At 36.3% G+C, this 17,092-nt stretch overlaps 1 protein-coding gene across 1 annotated transcript; it reads left to right on the forward strand.

Moving 5' to 3' along the window:
• The first annotated feature begins 9,188 nt into the window (after positions 1–9,188).
• On the forward strand, positions 9,189–12,303 carry LOC143583965 (WAT1-related protein At1g44800-like). The gene is made up of 7 exons (XM_077066132.1): positions 9,189–9,406; positions 9,508–9,570; positions 9,974–10,090; positions 10,179–10,431; positions 11,185–11,343; positions 11,777–11,928; positions 12,034–12,303. Exons 1-7 carry the CDS (start codon positions 9,213–9,215, stop codon positions 12,230–12,232), a joined length of 1,137 nt encoding a protein of 378 aa, XP_076922247.1. The 5' UTR covers positions 9,189–9,212; the 3' UTR covers positions 12,233–12,303.
• The last annotated feature ends 4,789 nt before the right edge of the window (positions 12,304–17,092 follow it).

The following is a 17,092-nucleotide window of genomic DNA, read 5'->3' on the forward strand; positions in this document are numbered from 1 at the left end:
ATTTTTATTTATTTATTTTTTTGTTGTTTTGTGTTTTTGTCTTGATCCATTTTGCATGAAAACTCTTGTGTCTCACACCCATATTTGACCACCAACATTACCCTATATATACACCACCTTTCCTCTTCATTTTCCCTTGCTACAACTCAAAAAAAAAAAAAAAAACTCTCTCAAACATCAAAGATTCAAGGTTATCTTCTTAAGTGTTCTTGAAGGATTTTGGTCTTTCATCTTAATTAGTTTATGTAGCCTTATTAATACTTGTTTATGGTTGTGCAACATATATATAATATACACCCCTTGTTTACCTTTGGTAGTTACTTCTCCGATTCCGGTCGGTGAGGTTTTGGACCCCATAAGGCAAGGCTTCATGGAGGACTTCGTGTCCTTGATATATATACATCTATATAACTTGTTCATACATATTAATCTTGCTTATTTTAGTTTGTTGGTCATGTTTACAAGTTCCATGGTTATGGGTTTTTAAAAGTCTATGCTTCGGTTTAACCGTAAATAGCTCTAAACCGTAAACCGAACTTTGTTACTAGTTTTGTTTGTTTAAACATACTTAGTGTTAGATCTAAGTTTCTAAAATCATTTTTACAAATTCTATGGTTATGGGTTTGTAGAATCTTACCTCGGTCTTAACCCGAAACACGATCCGAACCGAAAACCGAACTTTTATTTAAAGACTTTATTGTTAACTTTTGGTATTTTTTTATTTGTACATTATTATACAAGTTCTTTAGTGTTTGGACATGTGGAAACCATCTATGAACTTGCTGTGAGATGGAAACCGAACCAAACCGATTCTTGCTCGCTTAAGACACACAAGTGTGTTTTTTTTAGCCATCAAGACTTGTATATTTCTTTAAAAATAGTTACAAATTGATTTTTAAATATTTTCTTAAGTACTTGGAAATGTTGGATCCAACTTGATCTCATAACAAAGTTTGGACCGACAAAACCGAACACTCGCTTAACGTGCGTTGTTAGTTCTAAAACAATGGAACTACATTCTTGGTTAAGTCTTATTAAATTTTATTGAGTTATCTCATAACATTCAATATTTTGGAAAGTTGACTTTGGGTTTGACCAATTATCAAGACCCGAACCGACAACCCGAACACTCGATAAAAAAACCCATTTTAGTATCTTTATTCCAAAGGGATTTGCATTCTTGCATTTTACCCACCTTATTACTTAACATAGGTTAAGTAAATATTAAGGTTAGATACTTTAACCCGGTTTCGAGCAAACTTACATTTTTAAAGGGTTATTATTATAAATTCTTAAATAGTCACATTTTAAACCTTGAACTTTAATTATTTACATTTCTCAACATTTATTTTGTTTAAAGACCTTCAAGACAACCTTTCTAAATTCAAGACTTCTTTTCTTTTTAGGCATTGTGCGTTAAACTCGTCGTTCCGACAAATCTCCAAATTATCATCTTTCAAGTTTACCACTTGAAGGTGAGTACTTCATACCCCATTTTCCATCTTTTATTTTGGGGGTGACATTTCATACTTATTCAACAAAATGCTTTATATTTGAATCTTAAACCACAAACGTAGTTGTATACTTTACCTAAATAATTGCTCGATTTGGTGTTCTATGCTTATATGCCTATGTGTTTATCGCTTTTGGTTGGTGGAACTATAAAATCCTGGACTATTTGGCATCCCCTTATAGCAAGGTGTCGTTAACGTAATGCAATTAACGATAACTATAAAATCCTAGACTATTTGGCATCCCCTTATAGCTAGGTGTCGCTAATGTGTTTAGCGATATCTATTTATCCAAATTACCACTTTTATTTATCGTTTCGTATGCAAGTTTTGTGGCTATCTTTATTATATACTAATATGATCAAACTTATGAATTGCTCACCGACCTTTGTGTTGACAAACTTTATTTTAAGAAATGTTGCAGGTTTGCATCTTGGTTGATTAATGATTGTGAAGAAAACGACATCAAAGACCTTAGGATATTAGTAAAGATGAACAATATCAATTTGCCATATTTTGTGATATCTTGTTTATGGTTATTTTATGGATAATTGTTATGTGATATTTTTGATGTTGTGAAATGAAATGAGTTTATTAAATACTGTCACTTTAATTAGTGTCATGTGCTTATGGACAATCGTTACACCTCGGCATGTTCCGCCGCCTTTGGTCGGGGTGTGACAGATTGGTATCAGAGCCATGACAATAGGATAGGTGGTTAGACGTAACGACCTAGTATTGTTATGCTTAGGGTCCTATACGTGTGCTCATACGTGTTTACTCTATTTTGATTGTTCATATCGCATATTCTTTATAAACTTGTTTAAAATTCACCAAGTTGATATATATCCAGTGATCACCTCCCCAGTTAGCGATGCCTATAACCTGTGGATCCGGAACCAAGTCAGGACCGATTCTCAATGGGAAGTAAGGTTCGGTCTGTTTGCCAGCTAGGTTGATTAACACACACGCGTATGTCTGAGCAGCCACGTGCCCGTGACCGGGTAAGCTGAACCAACGACTCGGCGGCGCCGGTTTGACCGTGTTGGAGTACGGAATGCTGGAATGAACCCAGCTGTACAATCTTTCATCCTCTTTGTTGAACATCTCCCTCCACCACCCTTCGTTCGTTTCCAGCTCGTTCTGCTTCGCCCGCCTAATATCTGGCCAAACTTTTTCATGTATCCCCAAACCCACTGCGATTGATCGAAAACCGCAGTTACCGTCTGGGCGTACGTTTTTGATGTCTGCGAAGAGCGGCTAGGCCCAGCTAGGAATGACGCTCCTAAACATTTCTATCGCCGGTACTTACGCTGGCGAAACCATCAAAGGAAACCCGAGGTGAGCTCCCGTAGGTTTCGATGTCTTAGGTCGTCAACGAGGAGTTTTAAACCACGACGCTGACTGGGACAATGAACGAGTCAGCGAGGATGGGGTGGGGGTTTCTTGGCTGGGCCCCTGTGACGAGGATGGGTTGTAGGAGATGTGTCTGGGGAGATCTGGAGCGGGGGTGTTTACGCTGTGCCTCGGGGGATCTGGTTTTTTGGGACGCCCTCGAGGATCCTCTCTTTTTTCTGGCTCCTTCTTTTTAGATCTCAATAGAATAGTAGACAAGAGCTTGGCGAAAAAACTTTTCTTTTGATTAGGGTCATCTATGGACGATAGCGTATCTGTGATGTCCTGTATACCTGTTGCGTAGTCTGGCTCTTCGTTCAGCGGACAGGCTGGATCAAAATTAAGCCTCCTCCAGAATGGGTCAACATCCTCTATTGGGATACACGTGTCATTAACTATGTATCCCTCAATCCGATAAGCACATGGCAGCCCCGAAGACGAATACAAATGGTGGTCGCATGAGCGCCGCCGTCATGCATCTTGTGTATCAACCCATACTCGTTCACAAGTAGACCCAGAGTGTGAATTGACACCCTGTTTATTTGCTTCTTCAACCAGACGTGCTGTCAATGTCCTTCTATGACCTTCGAACGGGAGGCTTCAGCAGATTTACCGATTTATTTCATCTGTGAGTTGACCATTTTAAGGATTTGCCTGGCAATTATGTCGAGCGAGTTGTTTCTTCCATTGAGGTACCTTTTCAAATTTGCGTGCCGGATCTTAACTTGGTTCGTCGTAGTTTCGCCGTAGTTTCGACGTTCATCGATCCAGCAGGCTACAAACTTGTGTTTGTATGGATCCAGCCAGCTCTTGCGAATGTTTTGCCAGACCTCTGAAAAATAAAAGGAAACGTTATTAAGACGTATGTTTAGGCTATTAAAAACTGTCAGGTGATACGAAGGACTCACCGGCTCTATCGTCCCATATCAAATGACACTACATGTTGAGGCGATGGTGGTCGTACTCCTGCACCGTCGGCGACTTATACAGGACCTTCCACCATTACGCAAAGTCCGTCCCCATTTCCGTGTTATATAGGCCCTTAAATTTTCTCCTTATATTCTCGGATATGTGCCACCTGCATAAATTTTTGGTGGCATTAGGGAAGTCCACGTCGCATGCGTTCATGAGGGCCTGGTCCGCGTCAGTCAGGATCACGCGTAGCTCCATGCAGTCGTCGAGCATTTATTTAAGTTTCTCCAGAGCCCAGCTGAAGTTCCTATGTCGTTCCCTGATCACAAACGCGGCGGCAATATAAAACGACTGTGATGTCGAGGTCACACCAATAAACTGAACCAACGGCCAGTCATACATGTTGGTGTTGTACGTCGTGTCAATCATCAGCACCTCGGGGAACTCACGCCACATCTTATGCGACTTATTCTAACAGAAGAAAATTTCCTCCGTCCTGTCGTTGGTATCACTCTCCCGGGTAAAGAACATGAAACTGTTGCCTGCGAGAAAGTTTTCCAGCGCCTGCATTGGATGAAATAAAACTTTGGTAAATATTACAAGCACGACAAGTACACATTAAAACAAGTGTTTTGAACTACCTTCATAGGGGTGTCGCCTAGTAGCCCATCCCTCCTAATCTTGGCGGTGTGGTTGTATATATCTTTTATTACAGGTTGCACACTGGGAAACTTTTCGCGGAGGGCTACTTCAATTTCTAGCGGCTTCACGCCGGCCCTGTGTAAACTCTCAACCATATCCAGCTGGTCAGCGTTCATTTTTCTAAAAGACACACACCCCTCCTCGAATTCAACGGGATCGTGGTTGTGAGTCTCGTTTACCACTTGAACCCTCCAACATGCACCCCTCGAGTCGTACCTGCCCAGGATCTTAAACAGATAGCATTTTTTGATGCTGCCGGTACGTCTCACCGTCGCCTTTATTTTGGGTTCGCCTCCACGATTGCATGCAAGGTCCACGGCATTTTTGCTTGACCGCTGGACCACAACATCAAACCCATGCTCCCGTCATCTAATTTTTACCCATTTCTCCAGCTCCTCGCGGCTCTCAAAAATCTGAAACATTTTACGCTAATTCTTAAGCCGTTTATTAAATAACATACAAACAAACAATATTAACTTAAACAAAACACACGGTGTCTTACAACATATTTTTTATACGAAACCTTCACCTCGCGTATATAGTCGTCATCGTACCCATCTTCGTTATTTGGGTTTGGCCCGGCTTGATCATTTTGCCCGTGGTGCGATGAAGACTCGGTTCCATAAAACGGATCATTTGCTACCGGTGGCTGGTACGATGAAGTTGGCTGACCTCCATAATCCGACCAGGCAACAGATGACGGGTACGACAGCTGACTACCGTAATCCGACACGAAGTACTCCTACCATACATAAATTAGAAATTCAAACAACAGTGCTAGTGATAATAATAAATAACAATAATACCTATAAAAAAATAAAATATAATATTTTCATAATAAATAAGAATATTAAAATAATAATAACATAACCATATATTTACAATAAGACTATATAACGAAACCTGGTTCAAGTTTGGCAAGCCCGGCGAGCCAGTTTACCATAAAACTGTTCGGGCTGACAGTAAGGTTGTTAGGGCTGGGTATCATACCCGACATACTCCTAACAAAACGTAATGCAGAATGTGTTAGTAAAAAAAACTACCAAATTCATACTAAATAAATATATAACGAAATCTGGTTCAAGTCGGGTAACCACGACGTGCCAGGCTGATCGTTAGCGGCGTAACCCGGCTCTTCCTCTGGAAATAAATGGTTAAACCAAGACATTCTGGGTATATATAGTACAAATGTTGTGTTGTTTTTTTGTTGAACGTTGAGAGATACGTCTCCATTTATAATAAAGAAAGGAAAGGAGGGAAGGGAGGGGAGTCGGGCTCCAATAATTCAGCAAAAGAAATACGCCGCGTATAGGCCTATATGCAGCGTATAAGGTATGAGTTGACAACCTTGCCCAGCTTTTGCAGGGCAGGTTGGAATCAAACTAATACGCCGCGTATAGGCCTATACGCGGCGTATAGATGAGCTTTTCTAGAAAAACCAACCAGCTTTTCTTGTTATGTTTTTGTTTTTTTTTGTTTTTTTTTTCTTTTATTTTTTTTGTTATTTATTGTTATTTATAATAATTATTATTAATATTATTTTATTTATGAATAATATATTATTATTCACAATTTGGCAAAGCGTGTTCAGTAGCAGGGCTTCTATGGGAAAATTGACATTGCAAAACGACCCTTCAATTTATTGGCTGATATCGTTATGGACATCTTGAATCAGTTACGGTGATTACCTTGGGAAAAACTAGCAGTGCCAAACGAACCCTTTCTTGGATGCTCTCGATATCGGCATCTCAAATCCGCCTCTTTGATATCTTCAAACTCCAACGATCTTAACCTTCGGCCACCACCGACAACCGTAATTGTGTTCACTCAAACACATATCAGTCGTCACTAAGCTTAAGCTTAGGCTTGTTATTAGTTTTATTTTTAATTGTGGGTATTCTAAGTTGGTCATTTTACGTATATTAAAGAATTGTTGGCGTATATATATATACGTATACATATATGGTAGATGTGCGTTATAAGAATTCATTGCACCTACATAACCAGTAGCAGATCGAGACGCTAGTTTGATAAGTTTGAATCTCTCGCATCCGCGGTATCCGGTAACGGCAGCGAGAATATGAGCCCATACTTTGGACAGAAAAATGGAAATTCGGTCATTGCTCCAGCTCAACGAGCACCAGACTGAGATATTAGCCCGAACTTACCTGAACCGATTGACACGTATGCTGATGTGGATTTAGGGTCGGTGCTGACGCTGATATTAACACATTTTCATAATACACAATGAAAGCACAAACTTAAACAACAATCCATACAATAGCAATTCTCTTAAAGGACCAGTCAAACAAGAAGAAAAGAAAAATAACGAAGACAATTGCTATTGTATGGATTGTTGTTTGAGTTTATGCTTTCATTGTGTATTATGCTAACCTGTCAACCAATGTTGTAAACAACCGCGTTAATATCCGCGTCAACACCGAACCCTAAATCCACGTCTGCATACGTGTCAACCGGTTTAGCTAAATCCGAACTAATATCTCAATCTGGTGCTGAGCAATGACCGAATTTCCACCTATCTCTCCAAAGTAGAGGCTCCCATTCTCGCTGTCGTTAGCAAACTAGTATCTCGATCTGCTGCGGATCCAAGAGATTCAAACTCATCAAACTAGTATCTCGATCTGCTGCTGGTTATGTCGGTGCAATGAATTTTTATACCGCACAATTACTATATATAAGTATATATATATATAAGCTGATAATTCTCTTAATATACGTAAGATGATCAACTTAGAATACCCCCAATTAAAAATAAAACTAATAACAAGCCTAAAATTAAGCTTAGTGACGACTCATATGTGTTTGAGTGAACACAACTACGGATGTCGGTGGTGATCGACGGTCAAGACCGTTGGAGTTCGAAGAAATCGAAGAGCCAGATTTGAGATGTCGATAACGAAAGCGGCCAAGAAATTGAAAGTTCGTTTGGAAATGCCAGTTTCCTAGGTAAGCCACTGTAACTGATTCAAGATGCCCATAACAGAACCAGCCAATAAATTATAAGTTTGTCTCGCACAGTCAATTTTCTCAAATAAGTCCTGCTACTGAACGCTCGTTATCGAATTTCGAAAAATAATATGTTATTTATAAGTAAATAATATTAATATTAATAATAATCATAAATAACATTAAAAATAACAAAAGAAAAGAAAAGAAATAAAAAAAGGAAGAACAAAACTATAATAAGACAACACTGGTGGGCTTTTCTAGAAAAACTCACTAACATATAATAATATAATAATATTATTATATTATATTATATTATATTATATTATATTATATTATACTATATTATATTATACAATACGCTATACAAACGTACATTCGAAAGTCTTGTGTCGCCGCCTAACCCCAGCATCTGACTCTCTGGCGTACATCAGGTACCTAATAATAATAATATTTTAGTATTAATAATAATAGAAAAATTAATGCTTTAATACTAATAATTATATGTTTAGAATAAAAATAATAATAATATAATAATTAATATTTTAATAGTATTTTACTATAATTATTTTAATAATATTTTGATAATAATAATAAAAATATAATAATTTATATTTAAATAGTATTTAAATATTATTATTTTAATAATAATAATACTATTTTAATAAATACAATAATAGTATTTTATTTTACTAACAATAATATTTTCATAACAACAATATCTTAATAATAATATTAATATTTTAATAGTAATAATTTAATAAAAATTTTAGCGCTAACGGTAACAATACGGGAAATCTATTTTAAGTTTAGGAGGCCCGACGAACTAGGGTTACCGTCAAACGGTCGGTGCCTACAAATTTCTAAAGTAAACCATTCACCAAATCTCTGTCCTAACATCTACAACTATGTCCTAACATGTAAAAAAATAAAGATAAAACGAAACTTGGTTTAACTCCGACTGACCGTTAGCGCCATCCTGCATCTCCTCGTCCGACTCCGGAAACATACATGGTTTAACTCCGACTGACCGTTACCCGTCCGGCATCTCCTCGTTCGACTCCGGAAACATATATGGTTGGTGTTGGTTGAATGAAGAGGGTGAGGGTTAAGAAAAATAAATAAAGGAAAAAAGAAATGGTGGAGAGGGAGGGGAGAGAGCCGAGCTCCAATAATATACAAAAGACAATACGCCGCGTATAGCCCTATACGCGGCGTATAGCCTGTACGATCCGACATCCCTATGACAGAGCCAGGCTAGGACGTCAAATCGTACCCTAATACGCCATGTATAGCCCTATACGCGGCGTATAGGGTGGTGGTGGGGCGGTGTCCCTAGCAGGACCCTTAATTTTATTGCATGTGTATAATTAGTATTCTATTATTTTACATATATACTTTTTTATTGCATGTGTGTAGATTCCATATATCACTTATGATGTTGGCGTGAAACATATGAAATCATAGGATCTGTTAATACAAATGGATGAGGGAATATTCTAACGAAAGAATCAAAGTGAGTGCTTTCCCTTGGTGCAAGCATAGATAGCGTACGTGACAAACGTTGTCGATCTCCACTCAACAATATTACCACCCAGGTTAAATCTGCTTTGCTTTCCCACGTGTATATAAACCCAACCTTGTATTCCAAATAAGCACATCAACTATACATTAAACCAATTAAATTCCACAAGCAACCCATAACTCTAAATTAGACATAGCCAAATGGGTTTGATAATCGACGCGTTAAACTCAGCAAAACCATACCTAGCTATGGTGGCTCTCCAGTTTGGCTATGCTGGAATGTTCATCATAACAATGATCGGTATGAAGCGTGGTCTCAGCCACTGGATTCTCGTGGTCTATCGCCATGCTACGGCTACTCTTGTCATTACTCCTTTTGCACTCGCTTTTGAGAGGTTTGTTTCATAAGGACTCTATTCACATGCATGCATGCACATCTACATCATTAGACCGAATTAGTTATGAGTTACAATTCATGATTTGCTTTATTTTGCAGCAAAATAAGGCCAAAGATGACACGCTCGGTGTTCCTCAAAGTGCTGCTTCTTGGTTTGCTTGAGTAATTCTTCTTACTATGAAATATTATTGTTACTTTGATAAATATTGTAACTTTAGTTTTGGTATGCTGCATGCATAAAATGATGGTGCATAAATAGTTTGCATATACATTAATTAGAAATCTTTGGATTAATTTGTAGGTGGTTTAGATATGCGATAAACAACCGATCTAGTCATTTTTCAAAAGTTCGTGTAGGAACTGGCATGCAGTTTGCTACATCTATGAGCGAACTCGAGAAAAATTGGCTAATTAAATTTTGTAAAATATTGTCATATTTCATTGAGCAACGTACGAATTGTAAAAACCTTTAGAAAAAGCTAGCCTAGGAATACTTACCACAACTTTAAACCACATACAAATCCAAGAAACTAAAAGATCACTAATGTTACAATCATATATACAGACCTGTGATCGATCAAAACCTCTACTTCTTGGGGATGTCCATCACATCCGCAACATATGCCTCTGCGATCGTGAATGTTCTTCCTGCCCTCACCTTTATTATGGCCTTAATTTTCAGGTATATCCACTTGCATGTTCAGATTCACTAATTAGCTTTCTTAATTAATTATTACATTTTTTTCTAAAATTAAAAACTTAAAATCTAGGATTGAGAAAGTGAATCTAAAAAGGGTGCATAGCCAAGCAAAAGTGGCCGGGACACTGATTACAGTGACCGGAGCAACGGTTATGACTTTGTACAAAGGACCAATTGTTGACATATTATGGTACTCCCATCACGGGGCAGGAAACACGCACCATGCTGCTGCCAGTGCTTCGTCGTCCGGTCAAAACTATCTCGCTGGTACTTTGATGGTTCTACTTTGTACATGCAGTTGGGCTGGCTACTTTATTGTGCAGGTGTGTAACATCTCTTTCATTTATAAACCGTGAAGTTAATAATTAAAATTTATCTTGTTAGTAAAGTTATGATTCAATAAGCTTACATGAATATGTAACAAGAGTTTGATACCCATCAAATTGTCCTTTGTGTCATCATGTTGTCTGGAACTAATATACGTTTGTATTATTCGAAACAAACAAATTTGTCCACCGTATGAATGTGTCGTACGGCTTTAACAAGCTTGTTTTATCATGCTTTTATCAAAGCTCTTTTCCGGCCATTATCCACTTATTTTAACATAAATTATTTTGCTCAAATATATAACCAAAGTAAGGCATAATTATAAAGGGAAAGTGACATAAAAACTTTCCTACAATCAGTTTATATGCACAATTATTGGAGAACACGGAGGATAAAATAATATTTTAGTATTTTTTATTGATTTTAATTGAAACTAAAAACGAAATGGATAAATTAGTTTTAACTTTTTGCTTGTAAATATGAAATAGACATTTTTAACTTTTTGCTTGTAAATATGAAATAGACATGTGTAGGTTATACTAGCTAGACATATATGTCACTCGTATATTAACGGGTTTTAGGTGTGGTGATATATAAACGCTTTTGTACCACTTCACATAATGCTGCCTCAAAAAATGTTTGGAATTTTTTGGAGCGGTTTTATGAGGTTTATTTAATTCATATGAAAAAATTAGTTTGATTGTTGGTTTATATATGTTTAAATAAAATGAGAACTATTTTACGCACAGTCGATGACGCTGAAAGAGTATCCGGCCGAGCTGAGCCTAACGTCGTTGGTATGTTTAGCTGGTACCGTGGAAGGTGGGATTATAGCCATGGCTGTAGAGCGTGATCCAAAAGCATGGGCTCTTGGCTTTGACTCTAGGCTTCTTGCTTCTGTTTATTCGGTGAGTTAATTACCTAAATTTGTAAAGATTATTTTACTTCTTTAATTACGACAACGGATTTTATTATACGTTTGCAAGATATCATGAAAAAGAAAACGTGAAGATGAATAAATATATTCTTATTCGAACAGTTGCATATTCTTTTCATATTTTTGGGATAGCAACGATGATTGCTCGGTTCGCGAATATAACAATTAAGATGTAACATGAACCGTATAATTATAGCATATATTCAATGTGACGCCATTAATATATGCACCGTTACACAATATGCTTTATATAAAGATATTCTATCTAAATGTCTTTTCGGGGACACTAATAAAGTGATTTAGATTATTCTTAAAGATAAAAGTCAAGATCTTGATCCGAACAAGTTTTAATAAATTGTTAGCATCTTGATACTTGATCCTAACAAGTTTTAATAAATTTATAGGGGGTGGTTTGCTCTGGGATTGCCTACTATGTTCAAGGAGTGGTTAACAGAATTCGCGGTCCAGTGTTCGTGACTGCATTTAGCCCACTGTGCATGATCATAACCGCGGTTCTTGGGGCTATCGTGTTATCTGAGCAAGTTCACCTTGGAAGGTAAGTAGCTACTTGCTTTTGAGTTTTGTATCAACTACATCAGTTATAAATATTTGTTTCACCGCATATACTTCAAATTTATCATTTTATGGCACGTGATAACAGTTTGCTAGGAGCCATTATCATAGTGATGGGGCTTTACTCGGTGGTGTGGGGTAAAAGCAAAGATCATTTACTAATAATGGAGAAAGGTGCGGCTCATGAATTACCAACCGTTGACAAGCGCCATCTCCAGGCAGCTGACACCATGGATGAACCATTCAAGGTCATAAAAAAGGATGCAAGTCTTCCACAAGAACCTTGATTCCTCACCTTAAGCTATAACATATCTATATATCCGTTTATTGTTATTGTGTAGCATAAAGGTCATGAATGTGAGTTACAAAATCATCTTTATTGCAACGTGTAATGAAAATATTATGATTAAAGTTTTCATCATAGAGATCTTTTTTTGGTTGTTCTCCAAATAAGAATCAGCTAACCAAAGGAATATATATCATTCAAGTTTAGAACATTGATGGTCATATGTATTAGCTATGCATGTCAATCAAAATTGCATAAGGATTCAAAAACATTTAACATAAAACGAATTTGTGATAACTTTTTACATGCTTCTTCAAAGGTGAATCAACGTCACTCTTCACATATTGCACGTCAAATTTTTTTATAGGAATTAGAGTATAGACAGCATAAATACGGGTCACTACTCACTAGACTCCAGCATCCACAAGTAGATATAGTACAACTAAATTGAAACAAGCGAAATGATGAAGATAGCAATTCTTTAAAGTTTAAACTAATCAGATTGCTATATTTATGCTTACCATCTATCTATTGGATTATATTATGTAGTATGAGCCCACGAGTCCACTTAAATGATTAGGGTTTTACATATCATTCTCTATATAATATAATCCAATATTATCATCAGTAAACACCACTAATCAAATAAACAAATAAGGGCTTCATCGACAAAGTTAAAAATTACCATAAATTAAAGGAGAAAAATTTTAAAATAGGCATGTTTAATCAAAATATTCATAAAATATGTATTTTTTTTAACATGCAAAACAATCTCCAATTACAGAGTAAGTTTTTCTTAAGACGGGTTGTCAACTGTCCATATTAAAATAAAGTATCCATATTAATTTTAACACTTCAGACCTTACTCACCCATAAATACTATTAAGAAGGAACACCGCTATTAGAGAACCACCTTAAATCAACTCTAATATTGCCCTACACTTAAATTTATGTTTATTATGTTTATTGACAAAGACAATAATTATGCAATAATGGTTATACTAAGATGGAGCCTCACCACACCATCCATGCCTCAGTTAAGGCGGTGCCTCACCATTATTGCATAAATTGTCTTTCACATGAAACATAAAAAGAAGTGCCGAACAATGCCATAGCTCATTCATTGCAATTTACCCCTATTAACCTGATCATGAAACACGTTATACTAAGGTTTTGCAAAAATGGATTACATGGTATTTTATGTCTGCCCCTTTGGTGCCTAATGGTGCCTAAGAAGCTCATGCGAAAAGATGTGAGTGGCAGGAGAGGATTTATGAAGATGTTAGGATACTTAGGCAATCCCTCAACTTTTTTTGACTAAGTACAAAATTAGTGCAAATTTTCTGTTCTTTGCTTTATGTATCGTATACCTCTAAGCAATTATCAGAATACTCCTAGTGTTTGAATTAATTGGATCGAACACCACGAACATCGGTAATTTTGTGGTGACTCGCCAAAACTTTATCAATATTATTATGAACAAAGAACCACACAACCAAATGCAATACCCTAACATCTTTATTTTTACTAACAATGACTTATCATACTCCAACTTTAATTCCTAATAATACTCAAACAATTAATAAATAAACTTTATCTCGAACTGTAATAGTTATCTCAATAACTTCTTCATTATCTCTTCTCCTTCTTGATTATTTGTATCACCAATTTTCAATTTTTAACACTCTTCTTTCTCGGTTTAACCATTTCACTTGTCAACCATATATTAACCGTTCATCTAGGCCCTCTTTTTTTTGCGATACTATTATATTATTTTTTTTTCTAGAACCATCACTGCTTATGAGAGTTTCATGACTATTTTTGGTTAGGGAAATTTTCTATGGCTATTTTTAAAATATTTTGTGTCACCATGCCTATTTTGTAATTATCCCTTAATTATAATCAGGGATGAGACTTTTTTCATGGATACCCGTATCCGTTCAGTTGTTGTACATTCGTACTCACGTATTCGGTACCGGTATTGGTACCAAGATTTGAGGGCTTCGGTATTTGGTAATTATGGGTACATGTACGGGTATTTCGGCACTCGATATCCATTTGGAATATGTAGATGTTTTTACTGAATGTCCAACACTCAACCCTTGCGTATCATCTTCAAGTGGTTCAAGGCTTCAAGCGATACCCGTTGGTAACTATCGCGTACTTGTTCAAGGCTTTAAGTGGTTATGATTTTGGTATTATAGTTTATTGAATGTCCGTACCGTACCAATACCTATACGGTACCAATTTAGCCAATTTGGTATCTGTCGCATTCCGGTACAAATACCAAGTTCTGTGGAGATTTTTTTTGTTAGAAAAAAGAGTTGTACCAAAATGGATGCCCTACAGAAAGTACTCATGCCGATACTCATATCCATACTCGTATCAATACCAAAAAATTCGGTATAATACTTGATATTCAGTTAACTAATTTTTGGTACGGTACAAATCTCTACCTGATTATAGTAGCTATTTCCTATAGATTACAAAAAAATGCTTGTACGTAATTTCCTTCCATCAAATTACCGACAGAACTTTTAAGAAGAAATCTTGTGTCGGCAGACAATTTCTAACAAGAAAACAAAATTTTAGAAGAAAAATAAGGTGGGGATGAATTGAGGTTTTAACGACTGTAACAAACCGTGCGACATGAAACTGACAAGTTTTTTGTGTGACGGATAAATTGTAGACAATTAAATTTAAAGGCCCACACACATCATTACGCGTCCTGCTAATTTCTTTACCTCAAACACCATGGACAGAGTAAAGATATTTGTTGTGGTGAGCTTTTAGCGCCAAGTTAAAATATCACGTTACTGTCACGTAGGCAGTAGAGCTTTAACTAGCATACTCTTTTAACATCGCGTTGTGGTTTAAAGCCTAGTTATCACGTTAAAGCCCCCCATTTCCTTGTTAAAGCCCCGTTACCACATTACCGTTTCTTGTTTACCTCCTGAGCTTTAACACCGCATGGCCTTGACGCCCCGGTGCGGTGTTAAAACCCCACCATTTTCTTATTAAAGTCCCGTTACCATTTCCTTGTTTACTTCCTGGGTCTTAATGCCCCGGTGCAGTGTCAAAGCCCCGTTACCACGCCACATAACTTTTGTCGCCTCTGTTAAAGCCCCGCAACAAATAACCAAAAAGGTTGTTTTTGTCTTACCATGTACAAAAAGAATCGCATGCGCTATATGATTTAAGTTCAAAATGATTCTATTAAATACATAGGAGTGACTTGTGATATAAAACCATCTAAAATTATGAGATTTCAGATCGACCAATATATACTTAGTTTATTATAAATGGATTCATCAAAACACAAAACGTTTAATAAAAAAAATTGACCCTTATATGACCCGTTTAGTAAACGGGTTAATCCTCTAACCTGTCTAATGAACATGTTAAACTAAAAATAAAAATTGCAAAAAAGTTACTATTTTTAAATGTGGTAATTTGAAAAATGTTAAACAGTTAATACTTTGATTTTAAATTTCCATATAACTTTGCTTTGATAATTGAAATTTTTTCTCTTGAATCTTCTATCAGTTCTTTATTTTCCCGTTCTCTAATCATTTTTATCTGGCTTCTTTAATTTTAAGCTAAATGTAAGAACTCAAGTTTGAATCAGTGGAAACAGGTTGGTTCGATTGGGTGATATCACTTCGGTTAGGATCATGTAAAACCAAACCAGAACACTCAGTTTTTAAAAATGGCTATAACTGATCCACCGAATATTTGTTTGGGTCGGTTATACTGGTTCTGTTATGTAGATTATTTGGTTCAGGCAGGGGCGGAGGCACATATGTGGGTTTGGGTATACCCGAATCTAATCTATTTTTGATTTTGTTTAGCAAGTATGGTACATTCTTAACAAACAAACTCATTTTTTTTTGAACGATTGAACACATTAATATTCTAAAGGTATATTGGTTTTTAATGATCCCAACTATTATCTTTTGGTCAACTAATGAATTGGCTACTGATGGTCCCAACTTTTAAAGTATTTGTTTCTAACGGTCCGCGACTAACAGAATCCTAACGTCGTTAGTTTCAGGTCGCCGGAAAAACGGTTTTGGCCGGAAAACTCAATTTTTTTCCCGAATACTCAACATTTTCGTCCCAAACATCTTGGTAACTTCATATCGGACCTTTATGAACCTTTTTGTAGTAAAATCCCCAATTATTGAGGTCGTCGGAAACCCTAAAACCATTGTCGGAATCGGTTGATGGTGCTCAAGTGGTGGTAGTTGGTTAGCAGTGAGTTAATTGGCGGTGGTTGCGGTGTTCAAGTGGTGTTTTCCGGCAACAAATTTGAATTTTCCGGCCAAAAACGTTTTCCCGACGACCTGAAATTAACGGCGTTAGAATTCTGTTAGTCGCGGACCATTATGAACAAATACTTTAAAAGTTGGGATCATCAATAGCCAATTCATTAGTTGGGACCAGTAATGACCAAAAGGCAATAGTTGGGATCATTAAAAACCAATATACCTATTCTAAATGAATTTTGAGCTCACTAATTATGAATGATTTAGTAAATAGGTTTTTTTACTAACTTCTGCTTTTATAAAATCCATAAAGAGATCATGAAAATTAGTAAACCCAAATATATTCATCTTAGTTAAATGAATATGGAGTATGTACCATATAATCTATTAAAGAGTTAAGAGAGGGCTAGAATATTAATAAGAAATTAGCCGAAATGAGTTTTTCCTTTTTCTAAAAAAAAAATGTTATGATTGAAAGATGTCATGAGTTGTTTTAAAACATGAAAATTAATAAAAATAGCTGCAATATTTAATTTTTTTTTTATTTCAGATGATTGTATATTTTGTTAATTGCTCTCAATGCACTTATGTTA

This window comes from Bidens hawaiensis, unplaced genomic scaffold (genome assembly GCF_021521415.1).
Source record: "Bidens hawaiensis isolate Kalapana, Puna unplaced genomic scaffold, B.hawaiensis_p1.1 tig00032748_1, whole genome shotgun sequence".
Lineage (NCBI taxonomy): Eukaryota > Viridiplantae > Streptophyta > Magnoliopsida > Asterales > Asteraceae > Bidens > Bidens hawaiensis.